Source organism: Gossypium hirsutum, chromosome A03 (assembly GCF_007990345.1).
Source record: "Gossypium hirsutum isolate 1008001.06 chromosome A03, Gossypium_hirsutum_v2.1, whole genome shotgun sequence".
NCBI lineage: Eukaryota > Viridiplantae > Streptophyta > Magnoliopsida > Malvales > Malvaceae > Gossypium > Gossypium hirsutum.
Genome location: NC_053426.1, coordinates 3,367,650 through 3,389,542, shown reverse-complemented (window position 1 = coordinate 3,389,542; position 21,893 = coordinate 3,367,650). Strand labels below are relative to the sequence as shown.

The 21,893-nt window shown below is 34.1% G+C and overlaps 3 protein-coding genes across 3 annotated transcripts; 2 read left to right on the top strand and 1 right to left on the bottom strand.

The window, feature by feature from the left end:
• Positions 1-372: 372 nt before the first annotated feature.
• On the bottom strand, positions 373-3,664 carry LOC107963758 (E3 ubiquitin-protein ligase At4g11680). Its single transcript, XM_016900219.2, has 5 exons — positions 2,890-3,664; positions 1,983-2,105; positions 1,753-1,885; positions 1,054-1,218; positions 373-935 (listed from the first exon to the last, which is right to left on the bottom strand). Exons 1-5 carry the CDS (start codon positions 3,447-3,449, stop codon positions 768-770), a joined length of 1,149 nt encoding a protein of 382 aa, XP_016755708.1. The 5' UTR covers positions 3,450-3,664; the 3' UTR covers positions 373-767.
• Positions 3,665-9,534: 5,870 nt separating this feature from the next.
• LOC107963759 (replication factor C subunit 2) lies at positions 9,535-12,727 on the top strand. Its single transcript, XM_016900220.2, has 7 exons — positions 9,535-9,783; positions 10,257-10,363; positions 10,456-10,557; positions 10,801-10,996; positions 11,789-11,917; positions 11,997-12,191; positions 12,285-12,727. The coding sequence occupies exons 1-7, from the start codon at positions 9,625-9,627 to the stop codon at positions 12,393-12,395; spliced, it is 999 nt and encodes a 332-aa protein (XP_016755709.1). The 5' UTR covers positions 9,535-9,624; the 3' UTR covers positions 12,396-12,727.
• Positions 12,728-17,032: 4,305 nt separating this feature from the next.
• LOC107963760 (RHOMBOID-like protein 2) lies at positions 17,033-19,914 on the top strand. Its single transcript, XM_016900221.2, has 5 exons — positions 17,033-17,720; positions 18,642-18,805; positions 18,921-19,084; positions 19,216-19,466; positions 19,569-19,914. Exons 1-5 carry the CDS (start codon positions 17,425-17,427, stop codon positions 19,678-19,680), a joined length of 987 nt encoding a protein of 328 aa, XP_016755710.2. The 5' UTR covers positions 17,033-17,424; the 3' UTR covers positions 19,681-19,914.
• Positions 19,915-21,893: the final 1,979 nt, after the last annotated feature.

The following is a 21,893-nucleotide window of genomic DNA, read 5'->3' as shown; positions in this document are numbered from 1 at the left end:
TCTGATCATATCTAAAATTATTCAAAGTCCTTTACGCATTAAATTGACAATAATACTTATGATAATCGAGCTAAAACCAAAATAAAAATTCCACCAAAAGATCAAAAAGAAAGGATTTTTTTTGAAAAATATAATCTAAATATATATCCGAAATATAATTAGGGTAGGTTTAGATGAGCGATTGGGTGTAATGTGTTTAGCTTACCTTTTGTTTCACGCTATAATATTTAATCTCATTGCGATTCGCTGTTTTGACACTAAACGCAGCTAAACGCACCACCCATCTAAACTCACTCTTAACCTACTATAACTTTCCGTGTATGAAAACAAAAAGTAGAAATAAAAAATCTCATGGATTTTGGAAGCTGAATATTCTCATGCAAAATAGTATGTTATACATAATACTAAAACATTTCGTAACAACAGAAAGTTCCATCTAAAGACAGTATACAGAACTACAAACAACAGAAAGAAAAGCTGGAACCGTAACCCATTCTCAACTTGGTTAGTGCTTGGATGCCCCGGGAAACATCGATATACACGACAACTCCATGAAGGACCTAGCTAAAACAAGTGTATCATTGACTGTCACCGGCACTAAGAGAAACTACAACAACATCTACATCTACCACAACAACAAGAACAACAATAACAGAATAGCCTGGATCGGTCTATATGAAATATTCTGCATTATAATGCTCTCGAGCTAAAATCCCTATGCAAAGGTCTTAGACGTGACTGTAAATGATTGTTTTATTTTTGGTTCTTCACACTTCCTCTTGGGAACTACTCTTTAAAATGTTGTACTTGCAGAGAGGACAGGTAGCATTTATGTATAGCCACTTATCTACACAGGCACAGTGGAAATGGTGGCGACAAGGAAGTTCCCTTAGCTCAACTCCATCCTCGTAAGCAGAAAGGCAGATGCAACATTCCTATAAATCAAACCAAGAATTAATATAAGTAGGGTATTTGAATAACCAAGTCGGGCAAATCATACGAGGAAGGAGAAATGAATAAACAGGGAAAAGAGAGAGAGTGAAATCAACTCACTGCGTCATCCTGGGAAAGCACTTGTTCCATGGGGGAATCAGTACCGCATTCAATCATAATTCCCCCAACAGGTCCTTGGACATCACCAGCAGGTTTCTCATTATCACCAATTTTTTGAAACTTGAATTTCGACAACTGATCAATTTCTTCCTTGGAAGCTCCTTCCTGATTCGACAGTCATATTAAGCAAGTAAAGAGAAAGGTAAACCGACACGGAGAATATAACATCCTACAAAAGATCTAAGCAAATGCCATCTTAGTTGTCTTTGTAATTTTCAACTTAAACTTTCCAGTCAAATGCGGAAAGTTAAGTAAGTATCTTTTCACATGTAAATATATAAGAACTGGAAGCATGGACATCAAGTAAAATTCAACATACAAAACGTGTATCTCACACAAAAGGCCGTCATTCTATTGTATCAACTTTCCGAAAACTAACCTCTATCAACTTCCTTTAAATCCACTGTGATAAGACAATCATCTCAACTGAATTGGATTCATGCACGAAAATGAAGAGGCATTCCCCATACAAACTTGATGATTCTAAGTTAACTTTAAAGTTTAACAAGCTTTTTACCTCCGCTAATCATACCATTTGAAAGGCCAGCACAAAGCTAAAGCATCTAATGCACAAACAAATTAACATGGCATATAAAAAAATCACGAAAATCTTACATGCAAATAGGATTTGAAAGTTACCTGATCTGCCACAGCATATAGGATGGCAATAATACATGGAAGACAGCAGCAAACAGCAATGCCAATGATGCATGCCAAAGCAATGCAGAAAACAACAAAGAACACATCAAAAGCAAGAAAAATTATACAAAGCCTGCAGAAAATATAGCATTAAAAGAGTTAAGATTGCGTTACCAAGTAAACCTTTAAACACCAAAAAAGCAGCACGAAAAAATGACACAAGAACTAACCAATAAAGCTGGGGGGAGCCACGTGCCAATGCTTGGCCACCTAAAGATACCCAATAGAATCCAGTGATCCACCAGACGAATGAAAACATAGTATTTGCAGATTCAAGATGCTTTGCAACATTGCTGAAAACATCAATTTGAAATGATTAGCCACTAACCACAGGTTTCCAGTATCACATACAACATAAGCTATAATCGGGTAAAAGTACCATGGAGGCCCTTATATTAGGAGTCAGATTGCATTTTGCCCCTCTACTAAAAAAATGGGCAAATTAGTCCCTGTACATTGGATCAAAGGGCAAAATGATCCTTCTGTTAAGATATCTATCTATTTCTACAGTTACAAATTGGTCCCTATACATCATCATGAGATAAGCATTATTCTAGCAGCTACACCAGTTTTTTACAGTAGAATTGGATGAAATTTTTAACAAAAAGGACCAGTTTGCTCTTTAATCTGACGTACAAAGACTAATTGCCCAATTTTTGCGTAAAGGGTGCAAAATGCAATCTAACTCTTACTACAAGGGCCTCCATGATACTTTTACCACTGTAATGGGTGAGGTTAGATATATACATGGAACATTGAAAAACAGTCACACATGCCAAAGATCATAATAAGGATTTCCAGCACTTGATTCAACTAATGCCAACCACATAGGGCAGATTCTCATAACTCACTACAACTTCAATATCGAATTTGAATGTTCAAATTAACTCCACAAAGCACAAATAAAATTCCCAAAATGACTAATGAAACATAATCTCGGTTATCACTGCATAAGTAATATCTTCCATCTTAACCTAACAATTAACCAATAAGAAACAATATCTGAAAAGTAACCCAAAACTATCATTAACTTCTAAATAATCGAAGACCAATATAGCTTTTATTATAAATGTCTACCTTCCATTATCTTCTTCCAGTTGGGCAAACGTTACGTACTGCTCTGATTCAACTCCCGATCCCGAGCTCAAAACACCATCCTCCCCTGCATTAAATCGACTATACTCCATGCTCTGCCGCCTCCTACGCCGCTTGTACTCCACACAAACACAAACCATATGCAACAAACACTGAAAAGCATACCCAATTATCCAAAGCCTCAACGGCATCTCGGGGTTTTCATCACGGCTCAAGAACAAGACCCCAGCTGCCACCGCAACGAAAGCAAAATTCCAGATGACATCGAGAATCACCACGGGTTTCGAATAAGCCCAATCGCTCTGGCGTTCCTCCAGCTGCTCGGCGGCGGTCTCTCGAACAAGCATAGATGGCTCGCGCATCGTTCTTCGGCTTGTGGCTCGGCGCATGAACCGAGCCGCTTCACGAAGGCTCTGACGACGCACTGATGGACGCGTGGCGGAGTCGGGACGTGACACGGTGGTTGTTGTTGATGAGAGGAAGGGAGTGGTGTTGGTGATTTCATCGGCAGAGGATCTGTTCGTTGGAGTCGTCGAAGTCATTTCGGTGAGAACTCTTGAACTTTTCTGACTTAAACCTTTTTTTTCTTTTTTGGACAATTCTGATTTAACTTTCGGCACATAGAATGTTTTGGATAATTAATAAAATACAAATATAACTGGATTTGAAAGGAATACAGCTTTCTAACCTTTTTTATGTAGTCATGGAAAAAATAAATATTTATGGAATTCTAGCAATTTGTTATAAGATTTAAATATGTGAATTAACTTTTTAACTTGATTGGCATAATTATTATTACTAATACAATAGAATATGAATTTGAATGTGCTAAAACGCATCATTCTATTTACAGGTTAAAAAAATTATAAATAATTCTAAATATCATATAAAAAAGAACAGATATGATCCGAATTTATAATAAATTTATTAAAAAAAATTAAATGTAAAGTATAATTAATAATTCATTGATGTTCATGAAAGTCAAGCTCGAAGTTTAATTGTTTGACCAAATAATATATTTGGTTATTGATTCAACTAACCTACTAAATGGAAGTTGACAACCATCAATATGGTAAAAAAAAAATATTCTTTTTTTTTACTTTATTGGAAATGCTTTTAAGAATTTTTTGAATTTTAATATTATTCTTTTGTGATCTTTTTTAACAATGATCAAGTTATTTATATAAGATACAATTTAAAATTCCTAAAATTAGATAGATGTATTATAGAACGCTTGAAGAATATCGGTTTATATATAGCATCTACGATAGCAAAGTTTGATTTCACCCTCAAATTGTTTGTTGCATTGTTGGAAAGATGAAGGTTGAAAATAGATGAAGATGTTGATTTTATAAGTGGCCTTCCAATTGACAAGGTAATTGTACCTAGTGACGTTGATGTTGAGTACAAGTGCCATCGATTATTGAGTGTTGTCCCATCTATGGATAAACTCGAAAGGGACTTAGATCGGTGTTGCATGAAGTGCACATGGTTGGAAGGCTTGTCACATCACCCCCTCTACCACATGCAACAATGAAGGAAATAGATTGATACACTAGAGCTTGGATACTTTAGATGGTTTGAGGAATTTTGTTGCCAAGCAAGTCTAACAATAATGTATTTGTTTGGCATCAAGGTCTATTGCATGTATCTTCATCTACTAAATGACTTTAAGATTGTGGGTAGATTTGATTAGGGTGTTACAACTTTAGTGTACTTGTATAGAGCATTTTGCAAGGCAACCTGTGAATAGATTGGTGAAATAAACTGTAACACCCCTTACCCATGTTCTAAGCCAGAACAGGGTACGAGACATTACTGGAACTTAATACATGCAAACATATGAAATCATAACATAGAATTTTATTTTTTTAAACATACATTTTCATGTCCTATAATCTGAACAATATTAGTTAACATCAACAGGCATATACAAAATGAACTATTAAATTTTGATGATCAACATTTTAGGCCAATTTAATTATGACATATAACAAAAATAACCAAGTCATCTATACATGCCATAACTCCAAATAATGTTTACAAAATACCAAAAAGTATTGATAGTGCGGATGGATCTCCGACGATCTCCGAATCCCGAGCTGGCCTAGTGACACTCGGTGCAAAATATAGAAATGTTGCAATTTAGTCCGAAATCTTTTCTTTTCCCCGATCAAGGTCGATTCCACGTCTTTCTTGATTATGGAGCTTGGAAGCTTGAAATAAACCCTAGCTATGGATAACCCTTGAAATTTCGGCCTAATGAAGAAGATGAGCAAATTTTTGCTTGATTTTTCCTTTTTTAATTCATTTATTAACTAAATGACCAAAATGACATTTTTACTAAACTTTCAATTTTTATCCATGTAAGCCCATTTTTGTCCAAAATCATAGAAATTGGTCAAATTGCTATTTAAGGACTTATAATTAATATTCTAAAGCAATTTCATGCTAAAAGCTTCTAGAATACAAGTTTTACAACTTATTCAATTTAGTCCCTAATTTCGAATTAGACACTTTAGGTATAAAACTTCTTCACGAAATTTTCACACAATCATGCAACCACGTCATAGACCTCAAAATAATTATAAAATAATTAGTTTTATCTCAAATTTTTTGTTTTGAAACCACAATTCCATTTAAGCCCTAAATCGGGCTGTTACAACTCTCCCTCCCTTTAAAGATTTTCGTCCCCGGAAATCTTACTAATAAAGAAGTTTGGGTACTGTTTTCTCATGGCTTCCTTCGGTTCCCATGTAGCCTATTCTACTCCGTGTCTATGCCAAAATAATTTCACTAAGGCTATACTTTTATTTCTCAACTGTTTAACTTCCCGAGCCAAAATCTTTATTGATTTTTCATCATAGGTCATATCCGGTCGAAACTCAATCTCTGTCAAAGGAATCACATGTGAAGGATCAAAACGGTAATGTCACAGCATCGACACATGAAACACATTATGAATCTTTTCCAACTCGGTTGGCAAAGCTAACCGATATGCCACTGGTCTAATTCTTTCAATAACCTCATACGGCCCAATGAAACGCGGACTCAACTTGCCTTTTTGGCCAAATCTTAGAATTTTATTCCACGGAGATATTTTCAAAAACACTTTATCATCCACTTAGAACTCGATTTCTTTTCTTTTTAAATCCGCGTATGACTTTTGTCGATCTAAAGCAGTTTTCAGACAATCACGAATTATTTTCACTTTCTCTTTAGTTTCTCTAATCAAATCAACTCCGTGAATCTATTTCTCATTAAGCTCGGTCCAATACAAAGGAGTTCGACACTTGTGACCATACAATACTTCGTACGGTGCCATCTGTATACTAGATTGAAAACTGTTGTTATAGGCAAACTCGACCAAAGGTAGATATTTCTCTCAAGTGCCCTTAAATTCTAAAACACAACATCGGAGCATATCTTCGAGTACATGAATTACCCTTTCGGATTGACCGTCAGTTTGTAGATGAAATACGATACTAAAATTCAATTTTGTACCCAAAGCTTCTTGAAACTTTTTCCAAAACCTCGAAGTAAATCTCGGATCTCTATCCGAAATAATAGACATAGGTACTCCGTGTAATCTCACAATTTCAGAAATATATAATTCAACCAACTTATCAAGTGAGTAATCAGTACATACTCGTATAAAGTGAGCCGATTTTGTTTATCTATCAACCACAACCCAGACGGCATTTTTTTTTTGAAGTTAGAGGCAAACCTGTCACAAAATCCATCGTGATTCTATCCCATTTCCACTCGGGAACCATCACTGGTTGAAGTAAACTTAAAGGTACTTGGTGTTCAGCTTTCACTTGCTAACAAATTAAGCATCTCGATACAAACTCGGAAATATCTCTTTTCATACCATTCCACTAATATACTTTCTTCAAGTCATTGTACATTTTCATACTATCGGGATGAACTGACAAACAACCACTATGTGCCTCATGTAAAATCTTCTGAATCAATTCAGTATCTTTCGGTACATATACTCGTTCACGGAACATTAAGCAATTATCAGGTCTGATTCGAAAATCTAATTTACAACCCGATTCACACTGAGCTCGCTTGGCTTGCAATTCATTGTCATTCTTCTGAGCTTCACAAATTTGCTGAAGAAATAACGGCCTAGCCCTCAACTCGGCCAAAATCAAACCATCATCAGACATAGCAAAATTTGTACCTATAACTCTCAAAACAACTAATGATTTTCTACTCAAGGCATCTGCGACTACATTCACTTTCCCAGGATGATAGTCAACTATTAGTTCATAATCTTTCAATAGTTCAAGTCATCTCCGTTGTCATAAATTCAAATCCTTTTGATTCATTAGATATTTAAAACTTTTATGATTAGTAAAGATTCGACATTTCTCACCATACAAATAATGACGCCAAATCTTCAGAGCAAAGACAATGGCGGCCAATTCCAAATCATGTGTCGGGTAATTCTTCTCATGCAGTTTCAACTGTCTTGAGGCATAAGCTACCACTTTACCTTCCTGCATCAACGCACATCCAAGACCAATTGATGATGCATCACTATAGATCACAAACTCTTTTCCCGACTTGGGTTACACTAACACTGGTGCTTCGGTCAACCGTGCTTTCAACTTTTCAAAAATTTGTTGACACTCTTCAGTCCAATCGAACTTAACATTCTTTTGCAGCAACTTAGTCATAGGAGAGGTAATCATTGAAAATCTCTCGACAAAGCGTCGATAATATCTAGCTAAGCCCAAAAAGCTTCTAACCTCGGATATATCCTTTGGCGGTTTCTAATCAACAATTGCCGAAACTTTGTTCAGATCGACCCGAATACCATTGCCCGAAACTATATGCCCTAAAAAACTGACTTCATGAAGCCAAAATTCACTTTTACTGAATTTAACAAACAATTTCTTTTCTCTTAAAATCTGTAATACTGTTCTTAAGTGTTCAACATGCTCGGACTCATCGCGAGAATAAATCAAAATATCATCTATGAACACAACCACAAACCTATCCAAGTATGGCTGAAAGATTCGGTTCATCAAAACCATAAAGATAGTCGGAGCATTAGTTAAACCGGAAGGCATCACAAGAAATTCATAGTGTCCATACCTTGTTCTGAAAGCGGTTTTTGGCACATCCGACTCTTTAACTCTTAACTGATAGTAACTGGATCTCAAATCGATCTTTGAAAACACTGTCGTCCCTTTCAACTGGTTGAACAAATCATCAATTCTCGGCAACGGATACTTGTTCTTCATAGTCACCTTGTTGAGCTGTCGATAGTCAATACAAAGTCTCATAGATCCGTCCTTTTTCTTTACAAACAACACGGGAGCACCCCAGGGAGAGAAACTCGGTCTCACAAAACCCTTATCTGTTAACTCTTGCAACTGAGCCTTTAATTCTTTCATTTCAATCGGAGCCATTCTATACGGAGAAATTGAAATTGGTGCAGTTCCAGGTAACAAATCAATGGTAAACTCTACCTCTCTGATCGGAGGCAACCCAGACAATTCTTTTGGAAATACATCTGGGAATTCACAGACTACCGGCACTGATTCGAGCTTTGACTCAAACATCTTGGTATTTAATACATATGCAAGGTAAGCTTCACAACCAGTCCATACCCAGAATAACATCAAACTCATCAACCACTGAGATTGAACTGATTAATTTTACAATTTTTTATGACCAAAAGTAGACAAATTTGCTAAATTAAAGAAAATAAATATTGGATCTAAATCTAAAATAAATAATAGAAATTAAATAAAAATGAAATAAAAATAAAGAAAACAAAATTAAATCTAAATAAAACAAATAAATGAAAACTCTAACCGTAAGCACAATTCTGACTCCAACTATGAACAATAGATTTTCTCTTTCAATCGATAAATTGGTTATAGAGATCGAGGAATAGTCTCAAACCTCCTAATTTCTTCTACAGTGAGAAATTAACTGGAGAATAGCCTGATAGCTAGCCCTTACCAAGCGGATAACCTTAAAAGCAACTTCTAAGATTTAATTCATTGGCGACATTACGAACTAGAATAACCTAACTCAAATCGATGACCTCAACTGCGTGGGTTGTTTAAACTTAATCATTAACTCTTTTGACGGATTCAACCACTCACTTGATTAGTCATGTTAATTTGTTCTTCAATGAACCAAATATAATAATTATGGATCATACCAATTCACCAATGGTATGCCGTCCAATATTGAATTGAGGGATAACTTTTCTCGATTTGATGCTAAAATGATGTTGTCAGATGATTGAATCTATTTCCTAAACCAAAAAAATTTATTATTATACCAATTAAAATTATGTACAATTGAATGAAAACATTAATGTCGTAATTAATTGTCTTTTAAGTGCTCGCTTTCGAAATTGGTAGGGATTAAATTGTTCTAATTTTTTTAGAGAAATTAATTTGCTCAATTGAGAAGGACTTGAGAGATTTTTCACCTTTGATTAGTTAAGTAAAAATCAAATTATGCTCACCTATTCATATCACAAAAATCCTTCTCCATTAGTAGGGCGTTTACAATAATAATAAAAGTAAAGGGACAATATTGCAATTTTCAAATTTATAGACCCTCGAAACAAAATAAATAAGAGCGGGGAAATGTTGTAGGTCTCGTTCTATTTCCCTCCAAATAGGGAAATACCATCGCTTTGCATTTGCAAAGCCTTTCACTGACTCAAAAATAACAATGACGTCCTCTTCATCGTCCACCGCCGGCGGTTACGACGTGCCTTGGGTAGAAAAATACAGGCCGAGCAAAGTCTCGGACATCGTCGGCAACGAAGATGCCGTGTCTCGACTCCAAGTCATTGCTCGCGATGGCAACATGCCCAATCTCATCTTATCCGTAAGTTCTTCATAACTGTTTAAGTTTAGACCTCTGATTACGATTCAATTGCTTATTGGGTTTCTGAAATGCTTTGTCATTACTGGAATAGGCCGATTCGATTTGTTTAGTTAAAACCCTAACTCATAGTAGCAATGACTACTAAAATAACTGGTGGGATCTTCAGTTTTTGATAGAAGAATAATAACAGGTGAATTTTCATTAAGCGTTGGAAATGTGGTAAGGTTCCGTAATTAAGTTAAAATTTTAGGGAAAAAAAGGGGTAAAGTTGCTTGAAGGACCTTAAAGTAGGCTGATGGCTTGCTTTGAATGTAGTGTATTGAGATCTTGTATAGCTAAAACATATTTTTGAGTTATTTTTTAAGGATTAATGTCTTTGAGAATTAATGAATGAAAGCAAAATTAAAAAAAAAAAATCCAAGCAATGTATAAGAATTCTTAGTTTCATGAATATTCTGCACGATATTTTTTAGGGTCCTCCTGGAACTGGTAAAACAACTAGTATTTTGGCTCTTGCACATGAGCTTTTGGGGCCAGTCTATAAGGAGGCTGTTTTGGAGCTTAATGCATCAGATGACAGGTAAACTTTTGGTGTTTGTGGCATTTTAGTTCCTTTAACTTTTGAATTTGAAGTTGGCAAATTCCATTGTTATTTTTCTTTTAATCTTATAGGGGTATAGATGTCGTTCGGAACAAGATTAAGATGTTTGCTCAAAAGAAAGTAACTTTACCTCCTGGACGGCACAAGATAATTATTTTGGATGAAGCTGACAGGTAAAATCTAGTGGTTGTATAACATGAATCTTGATGTTGATCATGCTGCCTATTTCTTTTGATAATCTACTTGTATCTGCTAGAATTTGAATAATCAAACTACCTTGTGTATTTATGTTTTGTTAATTTGTGCTGGGAGCTTCTTTTGGTTTTGAGTTTATAATGTTATAACTTACAGTTGCACTGTGTTTCTTCTTTTCTTTCGATTAAATATCTGATATGCTTATATCTTTTTGCTGTTAGCATGACATCTGGTGCACAACAAGCCTTGAGGAGGACGATGGAAATATACTCAAACTCTACTCGTTTTGCTCTTGCTTGCAATACATCATCAAAAATCATTGAACCTATTCAGAGTAGATGTGCCCTTGTTCGATTTTCAAGGTTATATGATCAGGAGATTCTAGGCCGTCTCATGGTGGTAGTAGATGCAGAGCAGGTATACTAGTTTTTTTGCAATAAGTTTTATTCTTGCATGTTACTTGATGTCTGTAGGGTACCTTTGACCCCCCTACTTTTCTCATTCTTGTTATCATTAAGGATGAGTCTCTATGAAATGCTAACATTTTTGCTTGTTGCCAATTTCATCACTTCTCTTTTCAAGGGAGTGCCTTTGTCTATTTGCTTTTTAAACACTAAGGGTGTGTTTGGTTGAGTGAAAAAGTGGAAGGATGGAAGGAGGGAGTGGAAAAGTTATAAGAAAATAAATTTTGGGTGTGCTTGGTAGGAAAGAAAATCGAGATGAAAGAAGACAAGAGAGATGATGAATTTCTATCTTAATGCATAAAAAACAAATCATTCCAAATGAGAGGTAGATGTATTTTAGTTCAAAATTATGCATTTTACAAAGGTTTCATTTTCTTTCCTCTTATTTTTGAACTCTGCCTAGCAATGACTAGGAAGAAATTTACTTTTTCTTTTGATTTTTCCGTCTTTCCTACCAAGGGCACCAATGGAAAGAAAAATTATATTTTCCATCTTTCTATTGATCTATTCTTCCAATTTTCTATCCTTCCTATTTTCTTTTCACTTTATCAAGCAAAGTCTATAAGTTGCAATGATGATTCCACACTTCCATACGTTAGGTGAAAAATACTAAAGTGGCAGAATTTTAGTTACTTTGAGATAACTGTTTACTGTTGAGTGGCTCAAGGATTTACTGTTCAGGACAATCAATGATGATTTCCGTTGATGCAAATGTATAGTTGACCTCACTTTGCAATCAATGCAGGTACCGTATGTTCCGGAAGGTCTTGAAGCTATCATTTTCACAGCTGATGGTGATATGAGACAGGCGTTGAACAACTTGCAGGCTACATACAGTGGATTCCGTTTTGTCAATCAAGAAAATGTTTTCAAGGTTATATTTCAAAAAGTACTTCTAACAAATTGGTACGATATATCTTTGGGAATGCTATAATATGTTTGTTTCTTTTCAGGTTTGTGACCAGCCTCATCCATTGCATGTGAAAAATATGGTCCGCAATGTACTTGAAGGGAAATTTGATGATGCTTGTTTCGCTCTGAAGCAACTCTACGATTTGGGCTATTCTCCTACTGATATAATCACTACCCTTTTCAGAATAATAAAAAATTATGATATGGCCGAGTACTTAAAACTGGAATTCATGAAGGTACACCAATCTTGCTAGGCCGGTATTTAATTTACATTTAAGTACAAAATCCAGTCTTTTGCCACAATATTTATTATTTCTTATGAGTTGCAGGAAACTGGGTTTGCTCATATGAGGATCTGTGATGGAGTTGGTTCATATCTTCAGTTGTGCGGTCTTCTGGCAAAGTTTTCTCGAGTTTGCGAAACTGCTAAAGCAACATAACTTAAGATGGCTAGTAAAATTAGAGCCTGCTGGTGTCTTCTTACGAGAACCTTTTTATGTGATGATAAGCAGATTTTAGCATTAGATGTCTTAGGTTACATGCATAGAAACCTATTTTGTTCATTTGATTGCTGAAGTTGCTTTTATATGGGCACTTGCTAGTTGCTACCCATTCCTGAGCTTATTGCCTTTTAATTGGTTTCTCCTTCATGGCCTCCTGTGTGTAATGGTAGTGAATGGCGATGGCGAATCTTTTGATCATTTTCGGTTTAGATGCCATTTTCCTCATGAATACCATAACGAGTTGTATAACAAAATCAAGGTTTTATTTATTTTAGCTTCAACTTCTAGTTAATCAAAACCTGATTGTTGATGTCGTTCATAGTTTATTCATATTGTGAAACTTAGGCAAACCAAGAAATAGAAGCAGGGTAGTTATGGCTACGGCCTAAGCCCCTGAAGTGGCTCTAGAGAAGTGGGTTGTGATTATGGCTTGTGAATTTGGCCTAGGTCTAAGGCTTTTAGGCTTTAAGTAAGTGATTATAGACATGGAATGGGCCACTCAGCTACCTAAAACCTGGCCTCCGGGTTGAGACTTGAGACATAGGAAAGTGGATCCAATGGCTCTTTTAGACCTCACTTGGGTTGGCCGAGCTTGATTCTTTTGTGACTCTAATTTATTATTTATTAAAAATAAATATTTTTATAATTAAATTTAAATAATAATTTGGTTCAGGCTGGCTTGAAGTCCAAATTTCCTTATTTAAATTCATCTCGGTTGATCTGAATTGCTCAACTCTGCTCTTGAATGGGTCGTTTTTGTGATTTTAAGATAAATTCTGAATCGATAAAGATTTGCATAATTGGACGTCCAACATATTTAAGTGAAAAACTGTTTACATTTATAATGTTCGTCTTGAATGTAACTTTTATTAAAGATTTCATTTTTATCTAATCTTTAAATAAGCTTTTTTAAAATTTATTTAATGCATTGAGAATCATGAACAGTCACTAATTATTTAATTTAGTAATTTCTGAAAGTATTTTAATATAAAAACACCAAAAAAAATTGAAAAATACTTTAAAGGTAGGGACAAATTTTTGTCAAAATGCTTCTAAAATATTCTCGTATCGCCTGCTAAAGGGAGGCTAGAAATTAATGCCACTTGTTATCAATCCATCTCAGTTTTATTAAGAAATAAAACTTAAAATGGAGAAGAAAGCATCCCTAATGCGTTTATTTTATTGAGGTGGACCTGTTGATTAACACCAGATATAACTAATCAAAGTTCAAAAGGAATTATTATGATCATCCTTGTCTTGGTTCAACCATAAAAGCTGAGGTGAGCAATAGTTTTCAACCTTACTATTTCCTTTTATTTTAAACTTAACCCAAATACAAATACTAAGTAATCCGAAGTGTGGTAAAAGATTTATATTCAAATTTTCAATGAAATACGAACTTTATACATAAAAAAAGATAAGAAAAAACATTTAGTTCCAACTTAAGTTTCAAGACTATTGGGGAAAAAAATTTAAGGATCAAATTAAAAGAAAGTTATCAAATTTAGGGGTTAAATATACTTTATCCCTATAAAGAAACATAGAAATACTAAATTTAAAGTGGGTACAAAACATAGATGAAAAATGAGAAAGGAAAGTTCCCACATAACACATAAAAATAGAATGAGAGGCAGAGGTTAAAAGTGGTTTTGGTGGATGAGAGGGACTGAAGGGAAAAAAGTCATAAAAAGAAAAGAAAAGGGGGCAGATGAGAGACAAATGGCAAAGTGATGTGGATGAGAGAGTAGCTTGGAAGCAAGCAAGGCAGCCTACCATACCCGTTTCACCAACTCATACTTCAACACAATTTGTGCATGTTCTCCTGCAGATAAGATTCATGTTTCACATACATATTGATACGCGCAAGCAACACGCTTCTTACAACCAACTTCATCATCTATTCCCTCCGCCTCCGCCTAATCTCAGCTTGCGTCACCCTTACTTTTTCCATTTTGCCTCCGCGTTTTCCCCATATCCAAATTAAGGCCCATTTAGATAGTCTATATGCTAGTATAAAAATAACATTGTGGTGAGATTATATTTTATAACGAGAGTTAAAAAAAATTAAAACACTATTATAAATGCTCATTTAAATTTAGGGATTTTATTTGGGGTTTAGGATTTTTTTCACACTAATTTTTGTTTCTAATTTCATTTATATTACATGTTATAGAGAAATTATTTAAAGAATGATTTGCGTTGAATAAAAAAAAAATTCTAACTATTGCCCAAATAAACATCACATAATATTTCCAAACTAAATTTAATTATACCCAAATAAACGTCTGCATCCTTGCAAATGACAAACAATTATCATCTACAACTTCAACATTTAAGTTGTGATTTTATTTTATTAAATATTTTCAATTGTAGAATTAGTCATAACTATGGACTTATATATAATCATTATTATTTCCCAATATGTTTGAAATTTAAATTTTCTTTTTGCAAATTTATTAGAAATATCAATTACAAACTTAATTTTATTTTTTAAAAAAATATACACAATTTTTTAAAATTAAATTATACAATAAACAAATAAAAATGTATGATAATGATAGATTTTTTGTAATTTCAAAAGTGAATTAAGGAAATCAAAGTCGAATTTGATGGTAAATGTATCATGTAGGTCTCCGTATTAAAAGTTAGATTATATATTAGTCTTTATACTAAAAAAAGTAGGCAAATTAAGTGATGTACGTTAGGTCAAAGAGCAAATTAGTCATTCTATTAAAAATTTCATCCATTTCTAAATTAGTCATTGTATATCAACATGAGGTATACGTGGCACACCAAGCGTCATTGTCTGGTTTTTCTGTTAGTTATGCCAGTTTTTAACATTACACAAAGACCTAATTTCTCCCTTTTTAATAGATGGAGCAAAATACAATTTAATTCATAGTACAAAAAACTGCTATGATATTTTTACTTCATTAAGTTAAAATTTCTGGAAATTAATGGAAGCAATTAAAAAGAAAAAACATGTGTTTCCCCCATTGGAAAAAGACTTGTGTTTTGAAATTTAATTGTTGATCTAAAGGTGACATAATTCCACCAAATATATGATCTCATCCTATTTGAAAAATGCATTCAAAATCATTATAATTCCAACTTCGAATAAAAATCCAACTCAATAAGTGAAGTATTTAAGTATAAATAAAAATAAAAAACTATTAATTTTTAAATTTTAATTTTTACTTTTTCTACTTGTACTTGGAATCAATATTGACTTGAGCTAGTTAATAATATATAAAATTTAATTTAAATTGGTCAAAGAGAAAAAAAAATGAAAGAGAGGTTAAAATAATAAAATAATTGAAAATGACTGAAATAAAAGAAAAATAAAGGGCTGAATTCAAATTAATTAAAAATTATAATTATTAGAATTGAAATATATTAAAATACTAAAAAAATATTAATATATTATAATAGTAATAAAAAAAACATGATTAAACTTTTCCTTTTGCCCTTTCTAACATATTAAAATGATTAAAAGAAGAGCTAAAAAAAAGATTAAAACCTTTTTTATTGCTTTTCAAATCATCATTTTGTCTCCTAATCTCTCTTTTCCCCAAGTAATAACCTCTCCATCATTTATTAGATAATTTTGCTTTCATTAAAAAAAATTATATCCAATTTAAGCATAATTTATTTTTTTTCATTTATATTTATTTAAAAATCAATTTGTTATTTGGATTATCATACCAATTTAAATGAAAAAAACAATTCAAAATATTTTAAAAATATGTATAAATTGATAAATATTTTAAAATACCTAAATCGGTAGAGTAACTTGATTAGAAGAATACTTTTGAAAGATTTAATTAAAGGTATAATAACAAATTTAGCTCTTAATATTTAAATATTTTATCAATTTGGTCTTTTTTTTTAGCTAAATTTGATCATCAACATTTTAAAAAGTGTAGTACTTGACCATTAATCTTTTAAAAAGTATTGAATTGTTGTATTTTTTAAAATGAAAATACTGACTTAAATATTAATTTTTAAATATAATAACTCGGATAACAATCTACATGCACTTTATGCAGGGGCGAAGCCAGGGGGCTGACATGGGCCCCGACCCCCCTAAAATGTAGATTTGCTCCTTTGGCCCTTTAAATTTTTTTAAAATTTTAAGTTAGTAAAGGTAAAATTGCGCTTTGCCCCCCCTAAAATTATAAAATTTCGATTTAATCCTTTACAAATTATAAAGATATAAACTATAAAAAATTAAAATTTTATCCGGCCCCCCTAAAAATTTGTTCTGGCTTCGCCCTTGACTTCATGCTATTTTTTGAACTTTTTATAATTTTTTGAATCTTAATTTTTTAATAAAATATACTTGCACTGTCATGTGAGTTGACACATCAACATCATTAAAAGAATAATGTTTTAATTAGCATTGACTAAATTTAACTTAAAAAAATAATAAAGATTAAATTAACAAAAAATATAAAAGTTAAGGGCTAAAATTATCATTACTCCAAAATCGGATCTAAATTTTGTTGAAGATAGGGGTATATTAGTAATTTCAAATAGAGTACTTCCATATATTATTTATTGCATTGAAAATAGGGGAGTTAGGTTACTCTATCAACCCCCACCGCTTTACTGACAAAACCACCGAGAAGCATCATCCCCCAACAATAGAAAGAGACAGACTGTGTTCCAAATTCTAAAAACCAAAGCGAAAATTTAGAAAGAAAATCACTCCTCCCATGTTTTAACTTCAACGCTTTAACAACACCAATTACATAAACAAAGCAAAACCCAATTATTTTTCTCCTTTTCTTCCCATTTCTGGTCATCCATTTTTCTTTTAAGCCACTCTTCTTTTGAGTTCATATAAACTTCAACTCAATACCCCCAAGAAAACCCAGAAAAAAAGATCACAACTTCGTTTATTAAAGAGTCTCGTTTATTAAAGAGTCAAAAAGGAAGGGACTTTTTGGTTTTTGAAGGAGAAATGGCAAGTGGGGATCTTGAAAGAGGAGGAGGAAGTAATGTGAAGAACAGGGGGAATAGCTATAACCAATCATCTTCTTCTTCGTACTATGTGGAAAATAATGAAAAACAATGGACTTCATGGCTTGTTCCGATGTTTGTAGTGGCTAATATTGCTGTTTTTGTTGTGGTGATGTATGTTAATAACTGTCCTAAGAACAATCAGGGATTTGAAGGTGGTTGTGTGGCTAGGTTCCTTGGCAGGCTTTCTTTTGAACCTTTGAAAGAAAATCCTCTCTTTGGTCCTTCTTCTAATACGTACGTCTCATGTTCCCCCTATCTTTAAATTTCACTTCTTTTTGCTGTCTCTGGTTTTCTGAGATTTTGTTTAGTTTTTGTGTTTTTTATGTGTGATGGGAAATTGGGTTGGAATTGAAGTTGAGGGTCGTTTTGCAACTTTCAATTCTAAAGAAGGGGGGAAGAAGATTGCTTGCAAGTTTTAGATATGGACTGTTGGTATCTTTTTGAAGTTGTTTATGTAGGAAGTTATTATTTGATGATTCAACTGCAGTCCCCAATTGATCTTCTATAGGATTATCCTTGGATCATGCTAAAGGATATATCAATCTGTGATTTATTTTGATTCTATTGGAAATTTGTGTCTGATTTGATTGATACTATTTAAGGTTATTATTAGATTTCTTCTTCCTTGTTCATTTAGCAGCAATAGGAATTCTCAGTATGAAATGTCATGGTTTGCTTTGTCTATAGTAGGGGTGTAAAGGTGCTTGCAAGCTACTCGAAAAAAGACTCGAACTTGGTCGAGCTATCAATTGAGTCAAATTCGAGCTTTGTTAAATAATGGCATGTCTGGAAATCATGGACTGGGTAATGAAGTTAGTTGCTTTGCTAATTTAAGGATTAATGGTTTTATAGGAACTTAAGTTAGTTGCTTTGTTAATTTAGGTAATGAACTTTATCTGAAATCATGGACTGGGTAATGAAGTTAGTTGATTTGTAGCTTTATTTTTGTTTTTGTATGGTCCAATGCAAATCCTAATGTTTCTAATAGTAACTAGGTAGAAGTTCGGTTTTGGCTATCATCATTCAGTATGTACATAAACTTGAACATGTTATATCATTATGGCTTAGCAACCCTTTTTTTTATTATGCCATGTCGTTGTAGATAATCGGTAGTTGTGTAATTTTATGTTGTTCTTTCTCCTTGTTCTTCTTCAGATTGGAAAAATTGGGAGCCTTAAACTGGGAAAAGGTAGTGCATGGCAATCAAGCGTGGAGGCTTATCACTTGCATCTGGCTGCACGCTGGTGTTATTCATCTACTTGCAAACATGTTGAGCTTGATCTTCATTGGAATACGCCTTGAACAACAATTTGGATTCAGTACGTTATCTGTTCCCTTTTGCAATTGTATAATATTTCTAGAATATGTAACATTTATAAGCGTTGTCAGTCTTTGGTTGGTTTTTTAATTGACATATGTTCTTTCTCCTGGCAGTACGTGTTGGGCTTATCTATCTATTGTCCGGTTTTGGTGGTAGCGTACTATCGTCTCTTTTCATCCAACGCAGCATTTCTGTTGGTGCCTCTGGTGCTTTATTTGGCCTTCTTGGAGCAATGTTGTCAGAGCTGCTGACTAATTGGACTATCTATACAAATAAGGTAATAGTAGTTGCCTCGGGTTCCTATCTACTTAGAAATGCAATGAACGGAAACCAGGGTTATAGGTGATTGCTTTTTTCATGTGGCTTGAAAAGTAATTGAGGATATTGATTTTTTACCTTAATTTGTAGGCTGCAGCTCTGATCACACTCGTGGTCATCATTGTCATTAACTTAGCAGTGGGGATTCTTCCCCACGTCGACAACTTTGCGCATATTGGAGGTTTCTTAACCGGTTTTCTCCTTGGGTTCGTTTTGCTGCTTCGCCCCCAATTCGGGTGGGTGGGACGTAAACAGCTTCCTGCTGGTGCTCGTGTAACATCTAAGCATAAGGCATACCAATACCTATTTTTGGTGATCGCTATGGTTTTACTCATTGCTGGGTAAGTTCTCTCAACCCTACATTACTAGTTTAGCAGCTCGTGTTTATAATTCTGGTCCCGACTGTTTAATCTCCTCTGTTTTCCTTTTTCGAATGATGACAGTTTCACAGTGGGGTTGGTAATGCTGTTTAGAGGAGAGAATGGACATGACCATTGCAGCTGGTGCCATTACCTGAGCTGTGTTCCTACATCAAAATGGCACTGTGGGAACTAATCAGACCTTTATTACATATCGTTCACTGATTCTTTTCTGGTTTCCTTTACATTTTTTACATTTGTTAATTTCTTGGTGTTGTTACCTGCCTATGTGTATACATATACATACATACATACGTACATGGTTAGTTTTTAGACTTCGAGTTATTTTATTTACTGTTGTTATGTGATTTGACATTTTATACACAGCTTGGTCTAAATATATATTATAAGCGATTTTACTTGAAGCAAATACATGAATATCTTTCAGTTTTTCCCTATAGTTTTAGCTAAAGGTTTTGGCTTTGCATTTTTGTCTGCGCTGAGATCAATATTTACTTTCTCTGCTAACTTTCTCTTTGGACATTAAAGATGAAAGTTTAATTATTAGAGATGCAATATCTCTAGTTTCCGCATTAAATCGTTCAATCGGCTGGTAGTTTGTGATAAACAAGAGCGGTTCCAATCTTGCAAAGAAGCAGCACAACAAGCCACTTATCCATAACCTCCCTCAGGTCCGATCATCCCCAACTCTCCTGAATCACCCTCATAAAGCCCTCAACCGAGAGCCATTTGTATTCACACGCCATAATGGAGCCATCGTTGAACCATGCAGTTTTATTGGACTATGATCAGAATAAGAACAAGCTAAATTAAACAAACTATGAAAAGGAAATAAAGCCTCCCAGCCTTGATTAGAAAGCTCTGTCAAGGCGTTCCCGAACAAAAGTAGCAGACCTCCGACCTCTTTCCTAAGTAAATAGAAACCTAGTTAATGGAATTTCAACAAGCTCACGATCCAAAATGCAGTCCTTGAACCTCTCAAGCCAAGCGGTCGGGTAATCACCTCCACCCCTTTTGTCATTCAGAGAAAGGAGATTGTTAAAATCACCAATGCATACCCAAAGGTAACTCTGAAGTACCTGCAAGAGAACAAAGAAGAGCAAAACTAGCAGCTTTATGCGTAGACTCGGGAGAATCATAGAATCCCGTGAGACGCTATTTACCCGACAACTCATCATCCACAGTTTCAGCAATGTAATTTCTATGACCGATTGTTGAGATATTAGTTGTAACACTCCTTACTTGGGCTAACCTGAGCAACGAGTGTCACACTTGGACACTAAGAGCATTAAACTTGAACATCATTAAATTCAATTCATTTTTAACCAAATTAAGCTCATTTGGAGTGGTCTGAGTCATTTTCAAGCTATCGTCAAAATTTGGTTGCAATCGGGACACATTCGGAACTTCTTTGGAGCAAAACTGACAAACTAGGTGACCTGTACCAGTTGCCCCGGTACAACCATGACTTGCATTGATACAAGTGCCTTGAAATTGTTCATTGAGGCATTCTGTCTACTTGTATTCATACAAGCCTGACTTGTTGCGAAATAAGTGTGCAAGGGCCCCTAAAACATGTCCGGAACACCTAAAATCAAGCCAAAACCATTACCAATCATTCCCTAATATTTCTAAACATTATAAAACATAAAAAACCATCAAATCAACATATATTCCAAATAAAGCTCAACCAAGTTCACAGAGCTAACAAAATATTCAAGATTCACTAAGTATTTCCACTGGTAATCTTAAACATATAATTTAGTTAAACTTATGTACATGCCATAAACTAATACCAACAGATTGAATCCATAATCTATTCCAAACCTTAAGATGTGATGAGATGAGTTAAGATAGTAACTTCACTCTAAAGCTTTAAGTCGAGCTTTTACCTATGCGTTGAAAAAATAATACGTTAAGCTTGTAAAAACTAAGTAAACTGTCAAGAATTAAGCTTTGCCTTTGCAAGCAATCGATATTAAACATATAAATACCTTGTTTAAGATATATTAAAATGGAGTTAAGTAGACATTAAGCATTAAGATTCTCAAACTATTTATTATATGTTACTCACCATTTCACTTAACATTTCATTTTAGCCCAAATATTGATTTAATAAGACATAAAGGATATGTGGATAGAACATTGAATCATTAGAACAAATGTGCGTACACTGTTATTGCACCGAAGTGCCAAGTCACTGAAATGCACCGAAGTGCCATTGTCATTAGCATTGAAGTACGGTATTGCTGAATTGCATCTAAATGCCACTATTAGTGGCGCACATAAAAATTTCTTAATGACATGTCATCTATATCCTACTTCAAATCTTGTCTACATCAACATTTAATATGTTAATATCATCATATTCACTGAACAATTAATAAC